The sequence below is a fragment of the Haliotis rubra genome, unplaced genomic scaffold (genome assembly GCF_003918875.1).
Source record: "Haliotis rubra isolate DU_JTF1 unplaced genomic scaffold, ASM391887v1 Scf137, whole genome shotgun sequence".
In the NCBI taxonomy this organism is placed as follows: domain Eukaryota; kingdom Metazoa; phylum Mollusca; class Gastropoda; order Lepetellida; family Haliotidae; genus Haliotis; species Haliotis rubra.
Window position 1 is genome coordinate 1,486,490 of NW_025765303.1, and position 19,883 is coordinate 1,506,372.

The 19,883-nt window shown below is 40.8% G+C and overlaps 1 protein-coding gene across 1 annotated transcript; it reads left to right on the forward strand.

The window, feature by feature from the left end:
* The first annotated feature begins 312 nt into the window (after positions 1-312).
* Positions 313-17,507, forward strand: LOC124268216 (E3 ubiquitin-protein ligase MIB2-like). The gene is made up of 19 exons (XM_046703252.1): positions 313-447; positions 1,965-2,189; positions 2,952-3,123; positions 5,083-5,189; positions 5,487-5,684; positions 6,504-6,643; positions 7,548-7,652; positions 8,605-8,709; positions 9,285-9,444; positions 10,318-10,484; positions 11,032-11,186; positions 12,123-12,279; positions 13,031-13,185; positions 13,766-13,895; positions 14,325-14,427; positions 14,777-14,850; positions 15,084-15,247; positions 16,171-16,403; positions 17,285-17,507. Exons 1-19 carry the CDS (start codon positions 426-428, stop codon positions 17,323-17,325), a joined length of 2,613 nt encoding a protein of 870 aa, XP_046559208.1. The 5' UTR covers positions 313-425; the 3' UTR covers positions 17,326-17,507.
* The last annotated feature ends 2,376 nt before the right edge of the window (positions 17,508-19,883 follow it).

Genomic DNA, 19,883 nt, shown 5'->3' on the forward strand with positions numbered 1-19,883 from the left:
TGCCTAAATTGAATTCTGTTTGCAGTCTTTTATGCTTCTCTTTGTGAAAATTTGTTTCGTATTCAAAGTCCTGGCAAATTGACTATCCGTACATGCAAAGGAGAGAATAATATCATGCAGTTGTCTGCAGTTTAAACTATCAAATGACTCGGAGAAAGATTATGTTCGCAGAACAATAATCCTTGTACCACGTCACGATATCACGTGACACAGCTCGCGGGAGCATAATAACAGTACACTGAATCATTCATTCAAGTGTATAAATAGCACTCAAACTGAAAGTCGATTTTTCCATGTGAGCTATAAATAGATGCACGTCATTGCATTTCTCAGAAATCGGTATTTGTGAAGAAGACGCTGTTTATTGTGTTTCAGAGTTGTAGTTATATATATATGTAGACGTCATTCCTCTTACAATCAACTTCATGGCGGAAACTGGATTCGAAGGTGCGTACGTGATGAGAGTAGCTTAAAACTAAGAGATAAATAACATGCTCGTTTAACCGTCTCCATAGTATTACTAGTTCGTATTAACAAATGCCGATGGCCGCCATTGTGTGTGTGTGTGTGTGTGTGTGTGTGTGTTTGTTTATTTGTTATGTTTTACACATTCGCTTTGACAACCCACTACAGTTATAGATTAACCGAAAGTGACGTACTTAGATTAACAGGAAATATCGTACAACATTGAGTGTGTATGGTTTTACGCCACTTTTAGCAATATTTCAGCAATAACGAGGCGGTTACACCAGAAATGGGCTTCACACATGGTGGGAATCGAGGTTTTACCATTTGATCTACCCCACCGATCCATCACGTTTTACAATGTAATGCCACACAATCATCCCTGTTGGTAGGCAGAACAAAATAGGAGAAAAAACTGATATGTGTGAATTTCTTTGGCCTTCGTAGTATTTTATTTATACTTTATGGATGCAGTTTATTCTTCAGTGTCAAAATAAGGTGCTTCACTTATATCAGAAGTAAACACTGCAGCACCTGATGGGTTTTGTGTCTAAAGTTGTAAAATGTATTTTTCATTCTCAGCATGTACGAAACGTGCAAATGTGAGGAAATTAATATAATTACGAATGCAAAAGCGAACCATTCTGGAATACAGTCAACTACTTCTAATACGAATACGGATATAACGAACTGACGGATGTGAAGAACTGGGTTATTTTGTCTCGACTACATGAAGTATGTTTCTGTCGAAATGTGTGTGTGTGCGATAAGACACTAAGACAGTGGTTCCAATGAGTTCGGTATAACCGTAGTTTATTGTTATATAAATGCATATGGAATATCCCTAGTAACCATCTACAAACACGACTATCCACAATATATATGGAAGTCGTTTTAGGGCTGGAGACGTACATCTGCCGTCGAATTGCAGGAGTATTGATCTGTAGCGTTAGGCAGCAACAGTGAGTGAGTTTAGTTTTACGCCGCTTTTAGCAATATTCCAGCAATATCACGACGGGGGACACCGGAACTGGGCTTCACACATTGTACCCATGATGGAAATCGAGCGCAGGCCTTCGGCTTGACGAGCGAACGCTTTAACCACCGGGCTATCCCACCGCCCCATAGGCTGCACAGACACTCACATACACATACGCTTTGTGTGAATGACAGGCTTTATACTAGAGAACATGTAGACCCTGTTCGCGAATAACCGGTGTCATCCCTATTTTCAGTTATCCACCATATAAGTTTTGTCCTTTTACGCACAATGGAATCTGTTTTTGAGGATAAAAGAGAGTAGTTATTCTTTCTTGTTGACGTTTTATTTTTTAACATTTAAACAAATTTTGTGTTAGATTTTACCAGTGCGACGCATTCACAAACAACGGCTGCACAATGCGAAATCGTAACTAGTTGGGATTTCTTATGCTAATTGAAATGATGTTTATTGCTTCTGTTTCGTATCGTAATTGATATTGATTTCGTATTTCGAACAGGAAAACAGTCTATTGGTGACATAATGTACGAAGGACTTCGAGTAGTACGCGGTCCCGATTGGTCCAGAGGAGAAAGTGATGGAGGTGAAGGTCACGTGGGTACTGTTGTGTCACGAGAGGGCGCTGATCGTGTTGACGTCATATGGGACGGTGGTCAGAGAACGACGTGCAGAGCTGGGAAAGATGGCAAACATGATCTGAGAATCCTGGACACTGGAAGCATAGGTGAGGGTCTATTTCTGTCACTTGTCAGGAACGTTTGTTCAGAATTGACTCTGTTCACCCCAACAGTTCAGCTCTAGTTGACTGCCATACGAATTATCGGCTGGTTACCAACTAAAACCGCTTCTATATATAGACGGCCCGTGAAGATCCCGGTTAGAATTAGTCTTCAGCTACCCATGCTTGTCGTAAGAGGCGACTTAAGGGATAGGGAGGTCAGGCTTGCTGACATGGTTGACACACGTCCTCGTATCCCAGTTGCGTAGATCGAAGCGCATGCTGTTGATCACTGGGTTGTCTGGTCCAGACTCGATTATTTACAGACCGCCGCCATATAGCTGGAATATTGCTGAGTGCAGCGTTGAACACCAATCAACCAACTTCCCTTTCTATATGTAGAAAAATAACTGTTAGATGCGTTACTCTTATAGCAACATCCATTGACCATTTGTGTTTTCAGTTGACAAAGCAGGAGTGGGCATAGTGCGTTATGTTCATTATTTACAGAGCGCAACAATATAGCTGGAATATAGCTGAGTGCGGCGTTAAACAACAACCAACCAACCCTTCTGTATATAATATACTAAGATCGATATGTACACGTACGCTCTGTTCCACAAAGCAATTATCGCAAAGACAAAAGTAGGGGCAGTATTTTCTGTGACTGTTATAGCCGAACAATTATGTTTTCTCACAAAGGACATATTTCAGGACACCTACCATACTACTTTGGTTCATGTTGGGGACTTATTTTGTATATTTCAGGAATACGTCACAGGGGCTTCACGTGTGTTGGCTGTGACACAAAAGACTTCCTCGGCATGAGATGGACGTGCAGCCAGTGCAAGAGTGACACGTTGTGTCTTCCGTGTTACTCCGCGGATAAACATAACACTAGTCACGTGTTCTTGCGTCACGATATGCCTGGGGATTCGGGGTACGTTGAACTGCCTGAATTTTGCTTTGATAGCGCACTTGTGGCTGCAGATCAGCGTTCTCCAGTTGTTTCTATTAAATTACGATCAGATACACTCAAACTGTCAAATATCTTTTTGCACATACAGCATTCTCAGAAATTATTGAGAAAATCTTTGTTTCCTAATGCCGATGATAGAATTTTAAAATAGGTATAACATTATGTAGTAAGGTACTCAATATGGGAGGCAACTCTTGTAGGCTTAAGAATGAACCTTACTACATCAGGAGTTATCTCCCCGGGTTTAGCAGATGGCTTCCTTTGTTGACATGGCAGATTTGACAGCGGAAGAGAAAAGAAAGCTGGTTCTAAATGATTCTGAAAGGGGTGTGACTAATGCAAAAGAGTTAGTTGGTAGACATGACATTCCTCTGTCTACAGTATACAGAACTTTGAAGAATATTCAGTCAGGAGTTGGGATTGAGCACAAGACAGGGCAGGGAGGCCAAGGAAATTCAGTACTACGGATCGCCGGAGACTTGGTTAGATTGTGAGTTGGGGAAACTTGAAAAGCGTTGATAATACCAGAAATGAGATGATTAATAGAGGAAGCCCTGAGGTATGTCATGAAACCCTCAGACAAGAATTACAATGACTTAGTCCCTCACTGTGATATTGCTGGAATATTGCTACAAGAGGCGTAAAACTAAACTCAGTCACTCACTACAAAGACTTAACTGGGTGGAAAAGCGCAGAATTCCCTCACCATTGATGAAAGATGCACAAAAACAAAGATATTTAAACTGGTGTAGGGCTCACGAAAATCAAGACTGGGATAATTCTTTTTCTGATGAAAGTTCTGTCTGGCTTTTTTCCTAACTGAAAATTTGGACAAAAGATACCTTGAAACCTATCTACCAACGTCCAACGTGTGGATGGGATGGGCACGTGGAGTGACGTCTCACTTGAAATTTGACGAAGGAACGAAAATTGATACTTAACGAACATTGTAAAGAGTAGATCGGGCGGTGATAACGATCCAAAACACAGTGGTTAAAGCGTTGGTTGTCGGACCGAAGTTTTATACTGGCCGAGCTACAGCCAAGATCCTAACCCTATTGAGAATGTGTGGGCACAATGAAGGACAGAATAAACCAAAAGGACGTAGAAATATTGAGGCTATGAAGAAAGAAGTGATAATATTGCTACGCTGTCACATTGCTAAAAAACTTCGATCGGTAGTGTACCTGGGCGCATTCAATTGTAGAGGAGGAGGTCTCACAAAGTACTGAAAAGACACTTAGACTGTAAGAGAATCATATGTCAGCATATTCATTTCAGTAAAACTTCTATAGTTTATATACATGTGTGAGATATTTGCCGAAACAACTTTCTCAGTTATTTCTGGGAATACTATAACAGTGTCAATGATGCTACCAGAACCCACCTTTTCTTTCACACGTGGCATCATAAACATTTCATGTTAATTCAAGAACAAATGAAATGGAGTTTATGATATAATTGGAATCGTGCGATTGGATTTGATCTTTATCAGAGATTTTACGGATTTTTCAGGCTTCCTTTGAGCTTTAAAGTTCCAGGGCCTCCTTTCACAAAGCACTAAGATGATCGTAAGTCACAAAGGTAACCTTAGTGCAATGTTAAAGAATGGGAGTTAAGGTTAACCTTAGTAAAGGTTGCTGCGTGAAAGGAGCCCCAGATCACTGCACGTGTATTGCGTTTGAGAGAATATGTTTGACGTGACATGACAATAGGCTCGAAAACACCAGAAGTAAGCACACACACGCACACGCACACGCACACGCACTGAGTTATCAACGTATCCTCAGATAACCTGACCAAAAGGTCTTTAAAACTGTACTGAGGATGCGCTGGTATTTCTAAATGGACCAGCAGGATATGATGTCCCCGTCCCAATCGTCTTCTTCATCTTCTTAAAACTGTCATTTCTCTTTATAGTGTTGAAGTAAAGAAAAGGACTACCTGTCTGAAAGTGCGCTCCCTCGGACTCTACCCCGGGGCACGGGTTGTGAGGGGAGAGGATTGGAAATGGGGGCTACAAGATGGTATGTGTTAGTTAACCTACTGTGCCCACTCTTGCTCTTTAACTAAACACAAAAGAGGCCAGTTGTGTTGATATTTTTGATAGGCATCGTTATTTAGACCCAAGGATTGGAATCTGTTGTATTAATATTATCATTTAATCATGAAAACCAGCTTGAAGTCAACACGTCAAAATCGGAACCACATTATCTTAAAGCACAGTATGTCGTCCTTCTTATAAACGGTTTGTGAATATAGTCGAGACTTGGTGATCGTTTGCACTGACAATCTATATTATAAGTGTAATCTTGTAATTACAGGCGGTAGTGGAAACAAGGGTACGATCACTGAGATACATGACGAGCCGAGGGCAGGGACGACACGCAGCACAGTGAGGGTGAAGTGGGACGTGGGTCCCTCCAATCTGTACCGGGTGGGGCATGAGGGCAAGGTGGACGTCAAGTACGTAGAAGAGGCCCCGGGGCTGTTCTACTACAGGGATAACATGCCTGTCCTTGGTGAGATATTGTCTCTATATAGATTTGTTCACATGAAAGCTAATCTGTTTAACAGGCGGAAGTGTGTCTTTGTCTGTAGATACTCTACGATAGGTGGATTTACCAATGTGACGAATGTTATATTTCTTGCTTGTATTGGTTGGTTAGTTGGTTTGTTGTTCAACGCCGCATTAAGCAATACTGCAGCTCTATGGCGGAGGTCCGTAAATAATCGAGTCTAGACTAGACAATCCAGTGATCAACAGAATGAGCATCGATCTCGCAATAGGGACACGATGACATGTGTCAACCAAGTCAGAGAGCCTGACCATCCGATCACGTTACTCGCTTCTTACGACAAGCATGGGTTACTGACTGCTTGCATTTGGTAATTGACAACGCACAGAGCTTCATTAGCCATACTTCTGTAGCAATATTATTCATGTTCATTTAGCTTAGAAATCTGAATGAATACCGTCAGCTCCAAGATGATTTACCAAAACAAATTCCATCAGGCGCAAGGCGAAGCAGTGGCGAAAACTGTATGAATTTGCTCAAAGTGAAACATTATGCCTGGAGACAGATTTTTCTTATCAAAATCGCCTGGTAAAGAATTTAAACGCTTTCTGTTGCTGTCTATTGCAGAATAATGTTACCTTTTGTAAGACCATTTACATTAATAATAACAATAATTGACCTTTACCTGGTGAAATAAATGTAAAAGTCTCTATTATCCGTTGAATAAGAAATCATTTTGTGTAAACGGCTGAATTGCTGTGAAAATTATGTAAATGGATCCACAGTGTTTAAAAATCTAAGAATGTTAACGCTGAAATCCAGATGTGATGGGCCCGCAGCGTCCACAACCTGCTGCCAGCGCTGAGATTGTCGTTGGGTGTAAAGTGTGTATACAGTTGGACCAGGATGAGATGAAACGCGTTCAGGCGGACAAGGGCGGTTGGACAGCAAGTATGGCGGAGGTAGAGTAGTGGTTGAAATGTTCGGCTCCAATTATCATAGACACTTAACAGGGAAGGAAACTGCAAACCTAACTGTAGACTTGCACAAGTCTTTAATTAATAGTTTAAATGATAATTTCTTTAAAAAATTAGAAATAACAGACTGGGGTCCTTAAACTGTCCGCTTATCTAGACTTGCCCATGTAAAGGATAGAATTACTACACATTCATGCGTTTAGCACTCAGTACAGCCTTAAATTAGAGCAAGGCTAACCCAGCAGTTACAATGGGAGTTCAAGCCATCATTTTATATCCGATAGACAGTAATATCAACTTCAGTCTCATCGGTTCACTAGTATTTATCACATCATTGTTTTTTGGACTTTTTGGTGAAGTGGCAATAGAGTGAGTTTTACACCGCTTTTAGAACATTCCAGCAATATCATGGCGGAGGACACCGGGAGTCGGCTACATACATTATAGCCACTTGGAGAATCGAACCTGGCGTTTGGGCATGTCGAGCGAACGCTCTTACCACTAGACTACCACTAATAATGGTGATATAAGGAAGAACTCCAAGTGTCTTTTAGGCAAATCAACGGTTTGGATAGTTTAGTTGGTACAATGTGTGAAGCCTATTTCTGGTGTCCCCCGCCGTGATATTGCTGGGATATTGCTAAAAGCGGCGTAAATCTAAACTCGCTGACTCACTCACTAGAGATATAATGTAAGTACAGATGTAGGTCCTTTCAACTTCGACCCACCAATGCTTGACTGAACATCAAACTACAAATATATGATAACAACACAATGAAGATGTGTCATATTAAAAAAACAAATGCAACAACGCCTCACTTGAAATTCTTATTTCCTTTTGCTGAAAATACAGTTCTTATATGTCAGTATTCATTTGTCTAATTTTCAGTGTGTCGGGAAATTCGGTACCGTTAGAGAAATACCATGCGATGGCGTCGCTTCTGTTGAATTTGAAAACAGTAGATACAGACTGGCAACTGAAGCACTCACAAAGGTAAGTGTGCATATGCCGTTATGTGTTGCAGTCTTCAATAACACGTGGTGTGCAGAGAAACACGGTGTTTATTTCACATTTGAGGATCTAGGACGTGTCATAACGCACATTTGATCAGTCACTATTTTCCACTGTTTTGGGATCAAGGTAGTAAAATGGTCCATCTATAGAAATGAACGGATATGTCCTCCGTCGCTCAAAACAACCGCTGCTCCAAGTGGTTGGTTGGTTGGTTGGTTGTTTGGTTGGTTGGTGATTAACATCGGGCTCAGCAATATTCCAGCTTTATGGCGGCGGTCTGTAAATAATGGAGTCCGGACCAGACAATCCAGTGATCAATAGCATGAGCATCGATCTACGCAATTGGGATATGATGCTGCTCAAAGTGATCCAGTGCCGTCTTTATACTGAAAACCAGACATTAGTTCATCTTATGTCAACAATGTGTTTTATTTGCGGGCGTTATTTTTATAGCATGAGGAAAATTTAATATATATGGTCGGTACTGCTTCTGAATCTTTTCATCACACTCACATTTTTAAAAGCATATCTGTTTTGGAATTTTACTGTTACTTATTTTTAGATCACGAATTCTGTTACATTCTGAGTGATGTACAAAACCCAATGTACTTTACTTCGTTCATACACGTCGCGTGTTGTATTCTTATGTATTTGTGTACCTCACGTCACCTTACCTTACTATTCATGTATTCAAGGCTTGCCTTATATCGGAAGAAAACAAAAATACCACCTGGCTGCATACTTTTACAGACATTAGAAATATTATATGAGGCAAACACCATAACTGATGACAACGTTATCGTTTATTACTTCATCACTGTCGGTTATTAGTTTCCAGGTGTGTCTTATCCCACATGTGTGTATTCATATATCCCGGGTATGTAATATCTCATATAGTCTCCATGTTTTCTATGTTATTCCCTGGGTGTAGGTCTATGACCATAACGTCAACGACGTGGTCCGTGTTGTCAGTGACAAGAAGAAGGTACAGTTGCTTCAAGACGGACACGGGGAGTGGAACGCCAAAATGGAAGAGGTATACTGTAAAACAACATTATAAAACCCCCACTACCAATCATTCTATGAAAGTCTTTAAAATGCATTATTCTGAAATAAACTGATGTTCGGGAAAAAGTACACATTTGCCAAGCACCACAAATAAACCATACACAGTTGAAACGTTGTCAGCACCTCAACGTTACTACCCCAACGTAGACGATTCAGTCGCTGTTGACCTGTTAATGACATGTGCCGACTTGTAAGTCACAATCAAAACACTTTTCATAATATATACCTGTTTTAAAAAGACTATCACCAGGTGTGTTCTTTCTTTTGTACACCGGGTGGTGGGGTAGCCCAGTGGTTAAAGCGTTCGCTCGTGACGCTGAAGACCCGGGTTCGATTCCCCACATGGGTACAATGTGTGAAGCCCATTTTTGCTGTCCCCAGCGTGATGTTGCTGGAATATTGCTAAAAGCGGCGTAAAACTAAACTCACTCACTCACACTTTTGTACACCAGTCTATGTTTGAGACTGAGAGGTAAAAGATGCCCATGCTCACTTCACACGGTTTCACTGGTACTGTAGGACGTAATACTTTTGGGTTTTCAGTCCTTGGGTAAAGTAGGCCGGGTGAAGAGAGTGGATAGCGATGGTGATGTGGTGGTTCTGTTTGGGTCGAGGAAGTGGATCTTCAACCCCGCCTGTTGTGTCCCTGCCCCTGGGGAGAACGTGGACGACGGTGACGGTGGTGCGGGGGATGCAGTATTAGGTAAGAAAGACGCTTTTACAATAGATCACACATGATTGTAGGTATTACCATTTCGTCTTTATTCCCTTTATTGTCTATTTGTAATAGTCTGTAAAAGGACTGTGCGCACATAAGTGTTTGCGAGTAAATGCATAGGCAATATATGCTTTACCGATTTTGTCTACAGTTTTCTACAATTCAGTTTTGGTATAAATGTTTAACGCAGTACCATTTTTCTGTGAATTTTTCAATTTTTTTAATTTGCTGTGTTATATTTTAACGAAATCCCTAACTTCATTAAACCTTAGAGAAATTGTTACAAGAGGGGAGCAAGACTTTTCTGTCTGTAATAATCGTCTGTCCATTTCATAGTGACCTTCGAAAGAAATATATTAAAGATTATTTAGTAGTGGTGCCACTGACGAAAGCTTTCGAATGTATTTTAACGACAAAGAACGAACTCATACATTAAGTCTTTACGGGTGGTGGGGTAGACTCGTGGTTAAAGCGTTCGCTCGTCACGCCGAAGACCCAGGTTCAAATCCCCAAATGGGCACAGTGTGTGAAGCCCATTTCTGGTGTCCCTTGTTGTGGCTTGCAGGAAATTGCTAAAAGCGGCGTAAAATTTAACCACACGCACTCAGTAAGTCTTTCACTATATATTAAAGATGCACTAGCCAAAAGAAATGAAACTGATTAAAAACGTGTATCTTCTTGAGTGTAACAGTATTAAATAAATATGTATGTTTTACACTTTCTTGTATGTGGGCCGAAGCCCTTTTGTACAATCAATCTCTTTGACTTTGACTGACTCATATACTGTTCTAAAGAGTATCTTGATGGTATCTTGCGGTGGTGCTCTTGCCTTGCATTAACATTTTCGTGGTTATTTAGGATTAGATGCAGTTCCGGCCCTTGGACAGATGCTAGACGGATTACTTGGAAATCTGACCAGGCTTGTTGGAGGGGACGTATCAATTGCCATGGGTGGCATGACTGGAGCCATTGTGAAGGGGGACCTTGATGCGGTTAAGGCTATGGTTCAGACCAAACCGGAGATGGTGGGTGTTGCTTGTTTCATATATGTGCTACTGGTTAAAATGGGGCGAAGGCCCGGGTGAGATAGCCTGGTGGTTAAAGCGTTCACTCGTCACGCTGAAGACCCAGATTTGACTCCCAACATGGGTACAATGTATAAAGCCCATTCCTGATGTCCCCCGCCATGACACTGCTGGAATACGGCTACAAGCGGCGTAAAAACATACTCAATCAATCAATCAATCTTAAGCATCCATATTATCTGGAAATAAGTAAAGAGGTGGTTCCATATTTACCTGTGAAGGTCCGGGTTAGAATTAATCTTCAGTAACCCATGCTTGTCGTAAGAGGCGACTAACGGGATCGGGTGGTCAGGCTCGTTGACTTACATGTAATCGGCTCCCAATTGCGTGGATCGATGCTCATGCTGTTGATCCCTGGATTGTCTGGTCCCGACACGGTTATTTACAGATCGTCGCCATATAACTGGAATATTGCGACGCGGCGTTCTCCTAAACTCACTCACTCACTCACTTCATGTTCAGTCCAAATCCAATATCAATTTCTCAGCTGTCGGAAGCATCTGGAATGCAGAGGTTGACGCCACTGATGATAGCATGCCACGAGGGCCAAGTACAGATAGCCCGCTTCTTGCTGGAGAGTGGAGCTGACCTTGACACTAAGGGCCACATGGGAATCACCCCTCTCTCGGCAGCCTTGGTCGGGTGAGACGTTCATTATTTGAATTCAAGAATAATAGATGTAGCTCCAACATGGAAATGACGAGTGAAAATAGAATGACTGACAAGGTGCTATCTTCTTTAACAATAGTTATCAGTCAGTGGTCTGTTATACAGAGGTACAGATAAGCTGCGTATCTGCTTAAATTACGCAAATATTTATGTGAAAACTATTATTATTATTAGGTGTGTTGCGTACAGGTACGCTTAATTTTTTGTAAATACTCAAATACATTTGATCTTACATGCGTACATACAAAAATGTCAAATCTTAGCTTGCGTACCGGTGGATAGTTAAAATAACTGAGGTATATTGAGAGGTTCTATTTCAACACATGAACTTGCAGTCTTTCTTATCGTTTCTCACATTACAGATCAAATATATACAACAAACACGTAATCCAACATTATATTTTTACAATTAATGGAAAGTGGCAAAATACCCAATTAAGTTTGAGTGAGGTGGGTACAATCTATTTGGTTACTCAAAGGAAAATTAAGATACGTGTAACGTGTAAAATTAAGACACGTGTAACGTGTACATAACTCAATGACCCAAAAAGTTATCTATAGCTCTGCTGTTATGAGATAATATTGCTCCCTATATGGCCACAATCTAAACCATATTCTGTCCAAGCACCTCAACCCGAGCTCGAGAACAAGGGGCGTAGCTACCATTATAAAAAAAAGCCCGGGCTTACACATGATTGTTGCTAAAAAAAGTTTGGCAAGCACTCAATACTATCAAATATAAAGCTTTGCAACCTATCGGGCTAACACGAAAAACTTGGCTTGCTACGCGCCACTCGTCAACCTCCCGTCTTGAACAGGGTGTTTTCTGCATTACAAGCGTACATATCAGCAGACATATCCCCACGTTCATTCTAGTAACACTACAATATTCGACTGTATCTTTTATAGGAAGAAGGAAGCCATTGTGACTATGCTGATCGAAAGGGGCGCCAATATTCATCACAGACACCAGAACGGACAGACAACTCTCCATCTGGCAGTACATAACAATCTCCCTCACGTCCTCAAAATGCTGGTAGAGAAAGGTGTGGACGTCAATGTAACGGTAGGTATCCTTACATTAAAGATGAAAGACTATGTAAAAGACTTGTCCATTCCCCTTACCCATTTAGCGCTAATTAACTACTGGTTTCCCTTGTTATCTTATCACTGTTGTTGTGTCACGTGTACATATATAGTTGTCTGTTTCCTGGTCTTTCATTCACCCGAAGAAGGAGTAAGAATATACAATGTACTCCGAAAAGTAGTGGTGTTCTGATGATCGAAAATCGATCGAAAGAAGGATTAAAAATAAATTTGTCGATCGTAAAGAATTGTTTTGTTGTATAATCGGAATATTGTTGTTTTTGTATAACACCCTTGACATCAAATTAACATCAAATTAAATGGCTAGTATACTTAATTCAAGTATACTAACCATTTAATTTGATGAATATTCACAAACAAACATCTGCTCAACAGCATAAAGCTATGCGCATTGTAAAATTTTAACCACTTTTATTGCTTAATTACAATTCCAGTGTCTTGCTTGCATGCGTGCATTTCATTGCATGACAGTATCAGTTATAAAAAGACATTAATTAGAAAAAAACTGGGAAAAAACTTAAAATTGGTGATTACATTAAAAATGTATATATTTCGATTATAATCGTTCACCTCAAGTCCTCCGATAATCGATAGTGGATTTGGTTTCCGATTCCCAACACTACCGAAAAGTCGTGTCCTTCAAAAGTTGACATCCATAAATTCTTGCCTTTAGGTGAAGACAAAAATATATGAATCGTGTGATTTTTCAGGATAAGGCCGGCGACACCCCTCTCCATGACGCCATCTTTATCAAGAACCACGAATGTGCGGAGGTGCTGATCGAATGTCCAAGAACCGATCTCCAGAAGTTTAACGAGCAGAACTTCAACCCACTGCAGTGGGCATGTCTCAAAGACGCTGTACCGTAAGTGAGAGTGAGTGAGTGAGTTTAGTTTTATGCCGTTGTTAGCAATATCCCAGCAATATCGCGGTGGGGGACACCAGAAATAGGCTTCACGCATTGTACCCATCTGGGCAATCGAACCCGGATCTTCTGCGCGAGGAGCGAATGCTTTAACCACTAGGCTACCCCACCGCCCCGTAAGATGAGAAAGGAGGTTACATCATAGCATTCAAGTAAGTGACTTAAGCTTTCTGCTTACTATTTTCCATTAGGGCGCTTGACTACAAAGGCTGTGCACTTTATTAGGCTTTAGACAGGTTGTAGCATACGTTTTGAAAGTTGGAGTGGGTTGGGTTAAACAGAATTCAAGTTATACCAAAGCGTGTCTGCTTCATAAGGAAGGGAAGCCCGAAATGATCACTTTGGTGGAACCCACGAGTACTAAGTGTGTGGTACTGACATACCTGAACACATTATCGTCACGAACCGGGATTCGAACCCACAATAATAAACAGCATTGACATACGACAAATGAAAATAGACGGTGTATCAGAAATGTATTGTGGCATATAAAAACAAATCTTTAATACTGTGCTTTCAGTTCCGTAGAAAAAATCCTGGAGAGAGACACGTCATTTGTAAATGATCTGATGTTCAACGACACCTTCTCTGCTCTCCACATCGCAGCCGCAAACGACCACGTGGAATGTGGCAGACTGCTCCTTGACAAGGTAACGCAAAACTCACTATTTTCAAACCTGCTATAATAAGAATACATTTATGGCGCTGAACGCCGCGTCACATGGGCATTCTCTTAGCGTATACAACATAGTAGACATTGTAAACCCAAGCTGCAGAGGAGGCGCTGGAAGGTTAATAGTAGACTTATCCCACCGGGTACCCATTCACTGATGTGTGAACAGAGGCAGTTTTCAATAAACTCACTTGCCTTTGGTGGGACCACATGCGTTAAGTGTGCTTCGCTCAGAGTCAGGATAAAAGTCATAGAAACTAAAGCTGCCAAAACGACAACCCATCCACGGAACTTGGGATGTCGTGTTACGCTCCTTGTTCAGTTCTACGCTTTACCGACTTGCGCTGATTAAGAATGTGTCTTTCATTATTTTGTGACATTTCTCTCATCCATATTTCTTCATCAGGGCAAAGCGGAGGTTAACAGGAAGGGACGACAGGGTCTCAGTCCTCTGCATATTGCTGTCAGCCAACCTTACTACAGGGCAGCGGAACTCCTTCTCCAGAAAGGTTGGACCTTTGTAAAATTATATCTGTAACGGATTATCTTAATTTGCTATTGTATTCACTATACGGTGAAAAGAATAAGGAAAGGCGGTTGGTAATGAAGAAGAGCAGTCGTAAGGCACCGTCATTCGCTGGCAGAATTGCGTCCCTTGGGCAAGTCAGAATCTGTACGTGGTTGTCAACAACATACCCATGCTCGTTGGTTTCATCATAATGTTAAACGTCTGAGACCCGCTTTCTTCAACATGAGTGATAAACTGGAACAGTTCAATGCGTCCTTAAACCCAACTCATTCATTCATTCATTATTTTGGCTTTTTTTATCATTTGACCGCAGGTTCGTTTCGCTTCAGGTGCTGATCCCAATTTTGAAAATCAGATGGGCGACAGGCCGCTACACGTGATGTGTGTGCATGCGTCCCAGAAGGTGAATATGCCGAGTCGTGCGGCGCAGCTCTGGTAGTTCCTGGTATCATAACTAGTTGATAGTGATTCAATAAACACATTCTCATGATATAGTCGGATCATACAACGGACATTGCGTTTAGCAAACATTTCTCATCAAGTAAAGACAGAACTCTATTGAGACAATTCAAACCCCACTGTGCTCATGGTTATTTTAACTTTTCACCCCTTATCTTTCAAATAAATTATTTCTAGGGTGCCATATCGTCAAGTGAGGCTGAGAAGTTCTTCAGAGTTGGGCAGCTGCTTCTTCAGAACGGTGCTGCGTACAAGGCCAAAAACGCACTCGGAATTGCCGCCCTTGATCTGTGTAATAACGGAGGTGTCAAAAAAGCAATCCAGAAATACATCGACCAGCAGTATGTACAGGCCCTTTCTTTTAAAGTGAGTGAGTGAGTTTATTTTTACGCCGCTGTTAGCAATATTCCAGCAATATCACAGCGGGGGATACACGAAATTGGCTTCGCACATTGTACCCATGTGGGGAATCGAACCCAGGGAATTAACCTTTACTAAGGTTAACCTTAACTCCTATTCTTTAACATTGCACTAAGGTTACCTTAGTGACTTACAATCACCTTAGTGCTTTGTGAAAGGAGGCCCGGTCTTCAGCGTGACGAGCGAACGCTTTGACCACTTAACTAACCACTAGGCAAATGCCACTTATCTCAATACAATAACACAGCCAAGCAAGGGTACACATCTGAAGCAGCAAATGTTACAGTATTGTTTTCCGTTGAACATGCATATTCGTATCACGTATCATGTGTCCGCAACCTCTCATAGTATTGTGTTCATAGTCATGCCCAAGGAAAGAAAGGTCCTCAGTTTCTTTGTTGTTGTTGGAGATTGTGTGTTATCGTATCCTGACTCCAAAGATCGATGCTCATGTTTTTAACCACCAATAGTGTTGCGATGCGGATTTGTGTGTGCGTGGATCTTTCTTCAGGCTGTCAACCCCTGGTTTTGTGCGGCCCAGAATCGAAAGAGGCGACTAAGTGGATCGGGTGGTCATCATATGCCAATAGCGTAGATCGATGCTCATGCTGTTGATAACTAGATTGTAGTGTGCACACTCGATTATCTGCAGACTTCGCCATCTGGCTGAATTAAACAAAAACAAGTGATGTTTCTAACCACCGATGGTTGTTGCGGATGATGTTGCTCACACTTTCAATCACTGGTTTATCTGGTCCAGAATCAATTTACATGACTGAAATTTACCGGCATGCATGTTCCCTGTATGAATGTAGTGTATCGTTCTTTCTACCAATGATTTCAGTCAAGACTCACTGAACACCACCACCACCAGCTCAGCTCACAGCGTGGCACACGGGTTAGGTGGGCTGAATCTGTTGGACATCCCGACGCCCTGCAGCAAGTGCTTCCTACGTCCGTCAGATGCCAAGTTCGTCCCATGCGCACACAAAGTCATGTGCAAATCGTGCGCTGATGACTGTTCCAAGTGCCCTGTATGTGATACACCCGTACAGACAGCGCGGAGAGTCACACAAGGTTGGTAAAGGAACGGAGTAAACATTACCAAATTCTTTTCGCGCTCATCTTCATCAAATAACTTTCAAGAAAAAGTCGTATTATCCTTTATGAAATATCCGGAGGTCGTGCATGCCTTATTGTACTCCAAAGTTGTAGATAGCATAGCTGGTGCAGCAGGAATACTGTTCAAATAGAAGCAAAAAATGAAAAATCAACATACATACCTCCTTGCCTCATACACCTTATATGTTATCGTTTGTGAAATCTAGTGCCATGTTAAAAAAAGCACTTTCAATTCTGAAACATGAAAAAGTCATTCAATAAAAAAGCAGTTGGTCAACATGATATAACGGTAAAATGACTTAGTCTATAAAAATGTATCATGATTTTAAAGCCATTTGAGAGCCGATCTAAATTATTTTATGTTTGATTTCCCAAAACGTGTATGCTGTGACGAGTTGTTTCCCTTGAACTAATGTGAGTGAGTTTTTCACATACTCATGATTTGGTCAGAATTGCACAACTGACTCTGCATATAGCAGAACATTTTTACGGATGTGATAAGAGTTTTACTCTTATTTCCATTAACTATTATTTGGTAGTCAAGGAAAGGCGATTTAGATTAGTACAGCGTTAGTTTCTCCTGGATTCGGTTATCATCCGGTATTGTTCAGTTATTTCTTATTTACAGTTATTACAACGTATGAAAGACAATATCCAGAATATATTGAAAATACGCGAATGTTGTAGCTCTAAAATGTCCTATTGTCATTTTAAATCAATCTAAAAGAGTGAAGAATATTTCAATTGTGTAACCGTAAGTAAATTCAGTCCATGTAGATCAAGGTATAGATGCAGTGCACAATGGTTGGAAATCCTTGTTTGGCCTCTCTTCGCAGATGATAACGATTCCCCTGGGGTGCAGTGTAAGATGCAGTAGACGTCGAGCGTGACTTCTTCTGACGACGTCGACGTCGACCGTGTCGTCTTCTGGCGTCGTCCCGACAGGATGTACATCAGCACTCAACAATAGCATTGAATGTCCCCGCACATGTACAAGCAACTTTTTACTTTACGTTCCTTCAACGCACCTCAGGACAGTGTACGCTGGTCAAATACAAAGGAAACTAACGGCAAAACGAAAATATACGCCTTAAATTGGATTTCACCAAATATTTACAAAGGTTATCAGAACGTTACATGACTTAAAACAAACGCTTAAGTTGATGGGCAAAAAGAAAATAAACGCCTTAAAATTGGATTTGACCAAATATTTACAAAGGTTATCAGAACGTTACACAGCTTAAAACAAACGCCGAAATAATGCAAACTTAAGGTCCAAGACCCGTATCAAATACATCGCGATCGAATAACAATTTCTTTTTTGTTTTTAGTCACCATCTTACATGGGTGTTTATGTTTCCAGTGGTTTACACACTCGCCGACCCAAACTCAGAGATGTTATTTGATTATATATCTGTCTAAATTGGATAGAATAGAAACCCATGAGCTAATGGTAAATGCCCAACCTTTCTCACAAATACCCGTGTGCTTTATATGCGTCATAGAGGCTTTCACTGGCGTGCAACTGACTTATACATGTATCATTATGAAGAATGTCGTTCTATTTATAAGATACTTAGCCTCAAAGACTAAATATCCTTGTGGGGTTTTGAAAGAAACTTGTTCTCAGATCAAGTCAGTGTTTGTTATATACAATCAAATACTGTCTCATATCTGTTTTGAAATTTATGTATCTAAAACTACAAATGTAATGTCTGTTTGTGTGACAATTTCAAACTGAAACATGTTATTAACATGAAAATTAATGAGCATCGCCATTTTTTTTATATGACAATAGTTTTTCAGCTTCTCATTAGCAGTATTCATATTTGTGAAATAGTATTTGATATCGGTGTATAAATGTTGTCTAGAAAGTAGTAGTGTTCTACATTATAATGTTATAATTTCTTGTAAGAAGCGACGTGCGGGTCGTGTGGTCAGGTTTCGTGACTGAGTCAATGCAAGTCATCGTAGCACTATTGGGAATATCTATGCTGATATTAATCACTGGATTGATTGGTTCAGGCTCGTTCATTTATAGACAGCCATCATATAACTGGAATATTGTTTGGTGCGGCAGATAACAATCTCACCAAGACTGTATGTACGTATCAGGATGTTTTCTACAATTTTAGGAAAACTCAAGTGTTCTCTAAATTCATTTCTAGGCATTTCTAAAGTAATGTGTCGATTTTTTAGATTTAAGATAAACTTATCAAGGACTAGATATTGGTTACATTTCGTGTTTCCATAAAATTGTGGTACCTTGATTACTGATTTCATGACGTTTTCATGAAATAATATATTCGAGAAGCTGTTGGTTAGATAATTGTTGTCCAAGAAAATCCTTACTGCATTTTCTTACTGCAAATAGATAATTATATAAATGTAATGTTTAACAGGGGAAATGTTTGCTTCGTTTTGTGGTGTGTGCCTTTTCGGTGATCTATTCATAAGCTTGGCACCTCTTGTTGGCCCTTGACATGGTGTCTGGGGCGGTGGGGTAGCCGTAGTGGTTAAAGCGTTGGCTCGTCACGCCGAAGACCAGGGTTCGAATCCCCACATGGGTACAATGTGTGAAGCCCATTTCTGGTGTGCCCCCGCCATGATGTCAGTCAGTAACATGGTGTCTTGATTCGGCAGACATACATGGCGGCAGAGAAGAAGACACGTACACTTACATGTAAATATATGTTCATTGTCAATAAATGTGAATGGACCGAAATTGACGTGGAGTCATTTATATCATCCACAAATATTTGAGTATATGAAAAATGTAACTTGACCGTGTCAAGATGCCCAAAGTAATCTGTCATTGCCCGGACTGATTGACTTCTGTCTTATGAGAAAGTTGAGTGTTCTTTCACTTGTTATGAATATTGTATATCCACCCATTCACGTGGTTCACACTTCTCATACCATCCATATCATCATCATCATCATCATCATTATCATTGTACCAGAAACGATTCCTAACAGGCCATGACTAAACTTAAATATTGCTCACTTTGGCTAAAACTAGCAATATACTCCTCATGCTGTTAACATGGACTACCTATCTCGTACTGTAGTGTGTATGATGGAGCCATTTTATGTAAAGATATTTCAGGCCGATCCAGACCCACGGCATCGCCTCCATGGTGTAGTAGACGATGAGAGTTCTACGGATATACAACAGTCCTTTATTACTAATATGAGCGACATTTCGGTGCAGCTACTAACACCATTATCAAGCAAGTGATCGTTTCGTTGAATCTACTATTACCGATATCAAGCAAGTGATCACTTGCTTTAAAATATGCTTTCGAAAACAGAACCCTTTCACAATTTCAGCGACTGGGAAGAATAACGCCTGTCCACGATGACGAACGTCAAAGACGATTTTTTAAGAACTGGCATCAATATCCATATATATTAGAATCGCTTCCGGGGCGA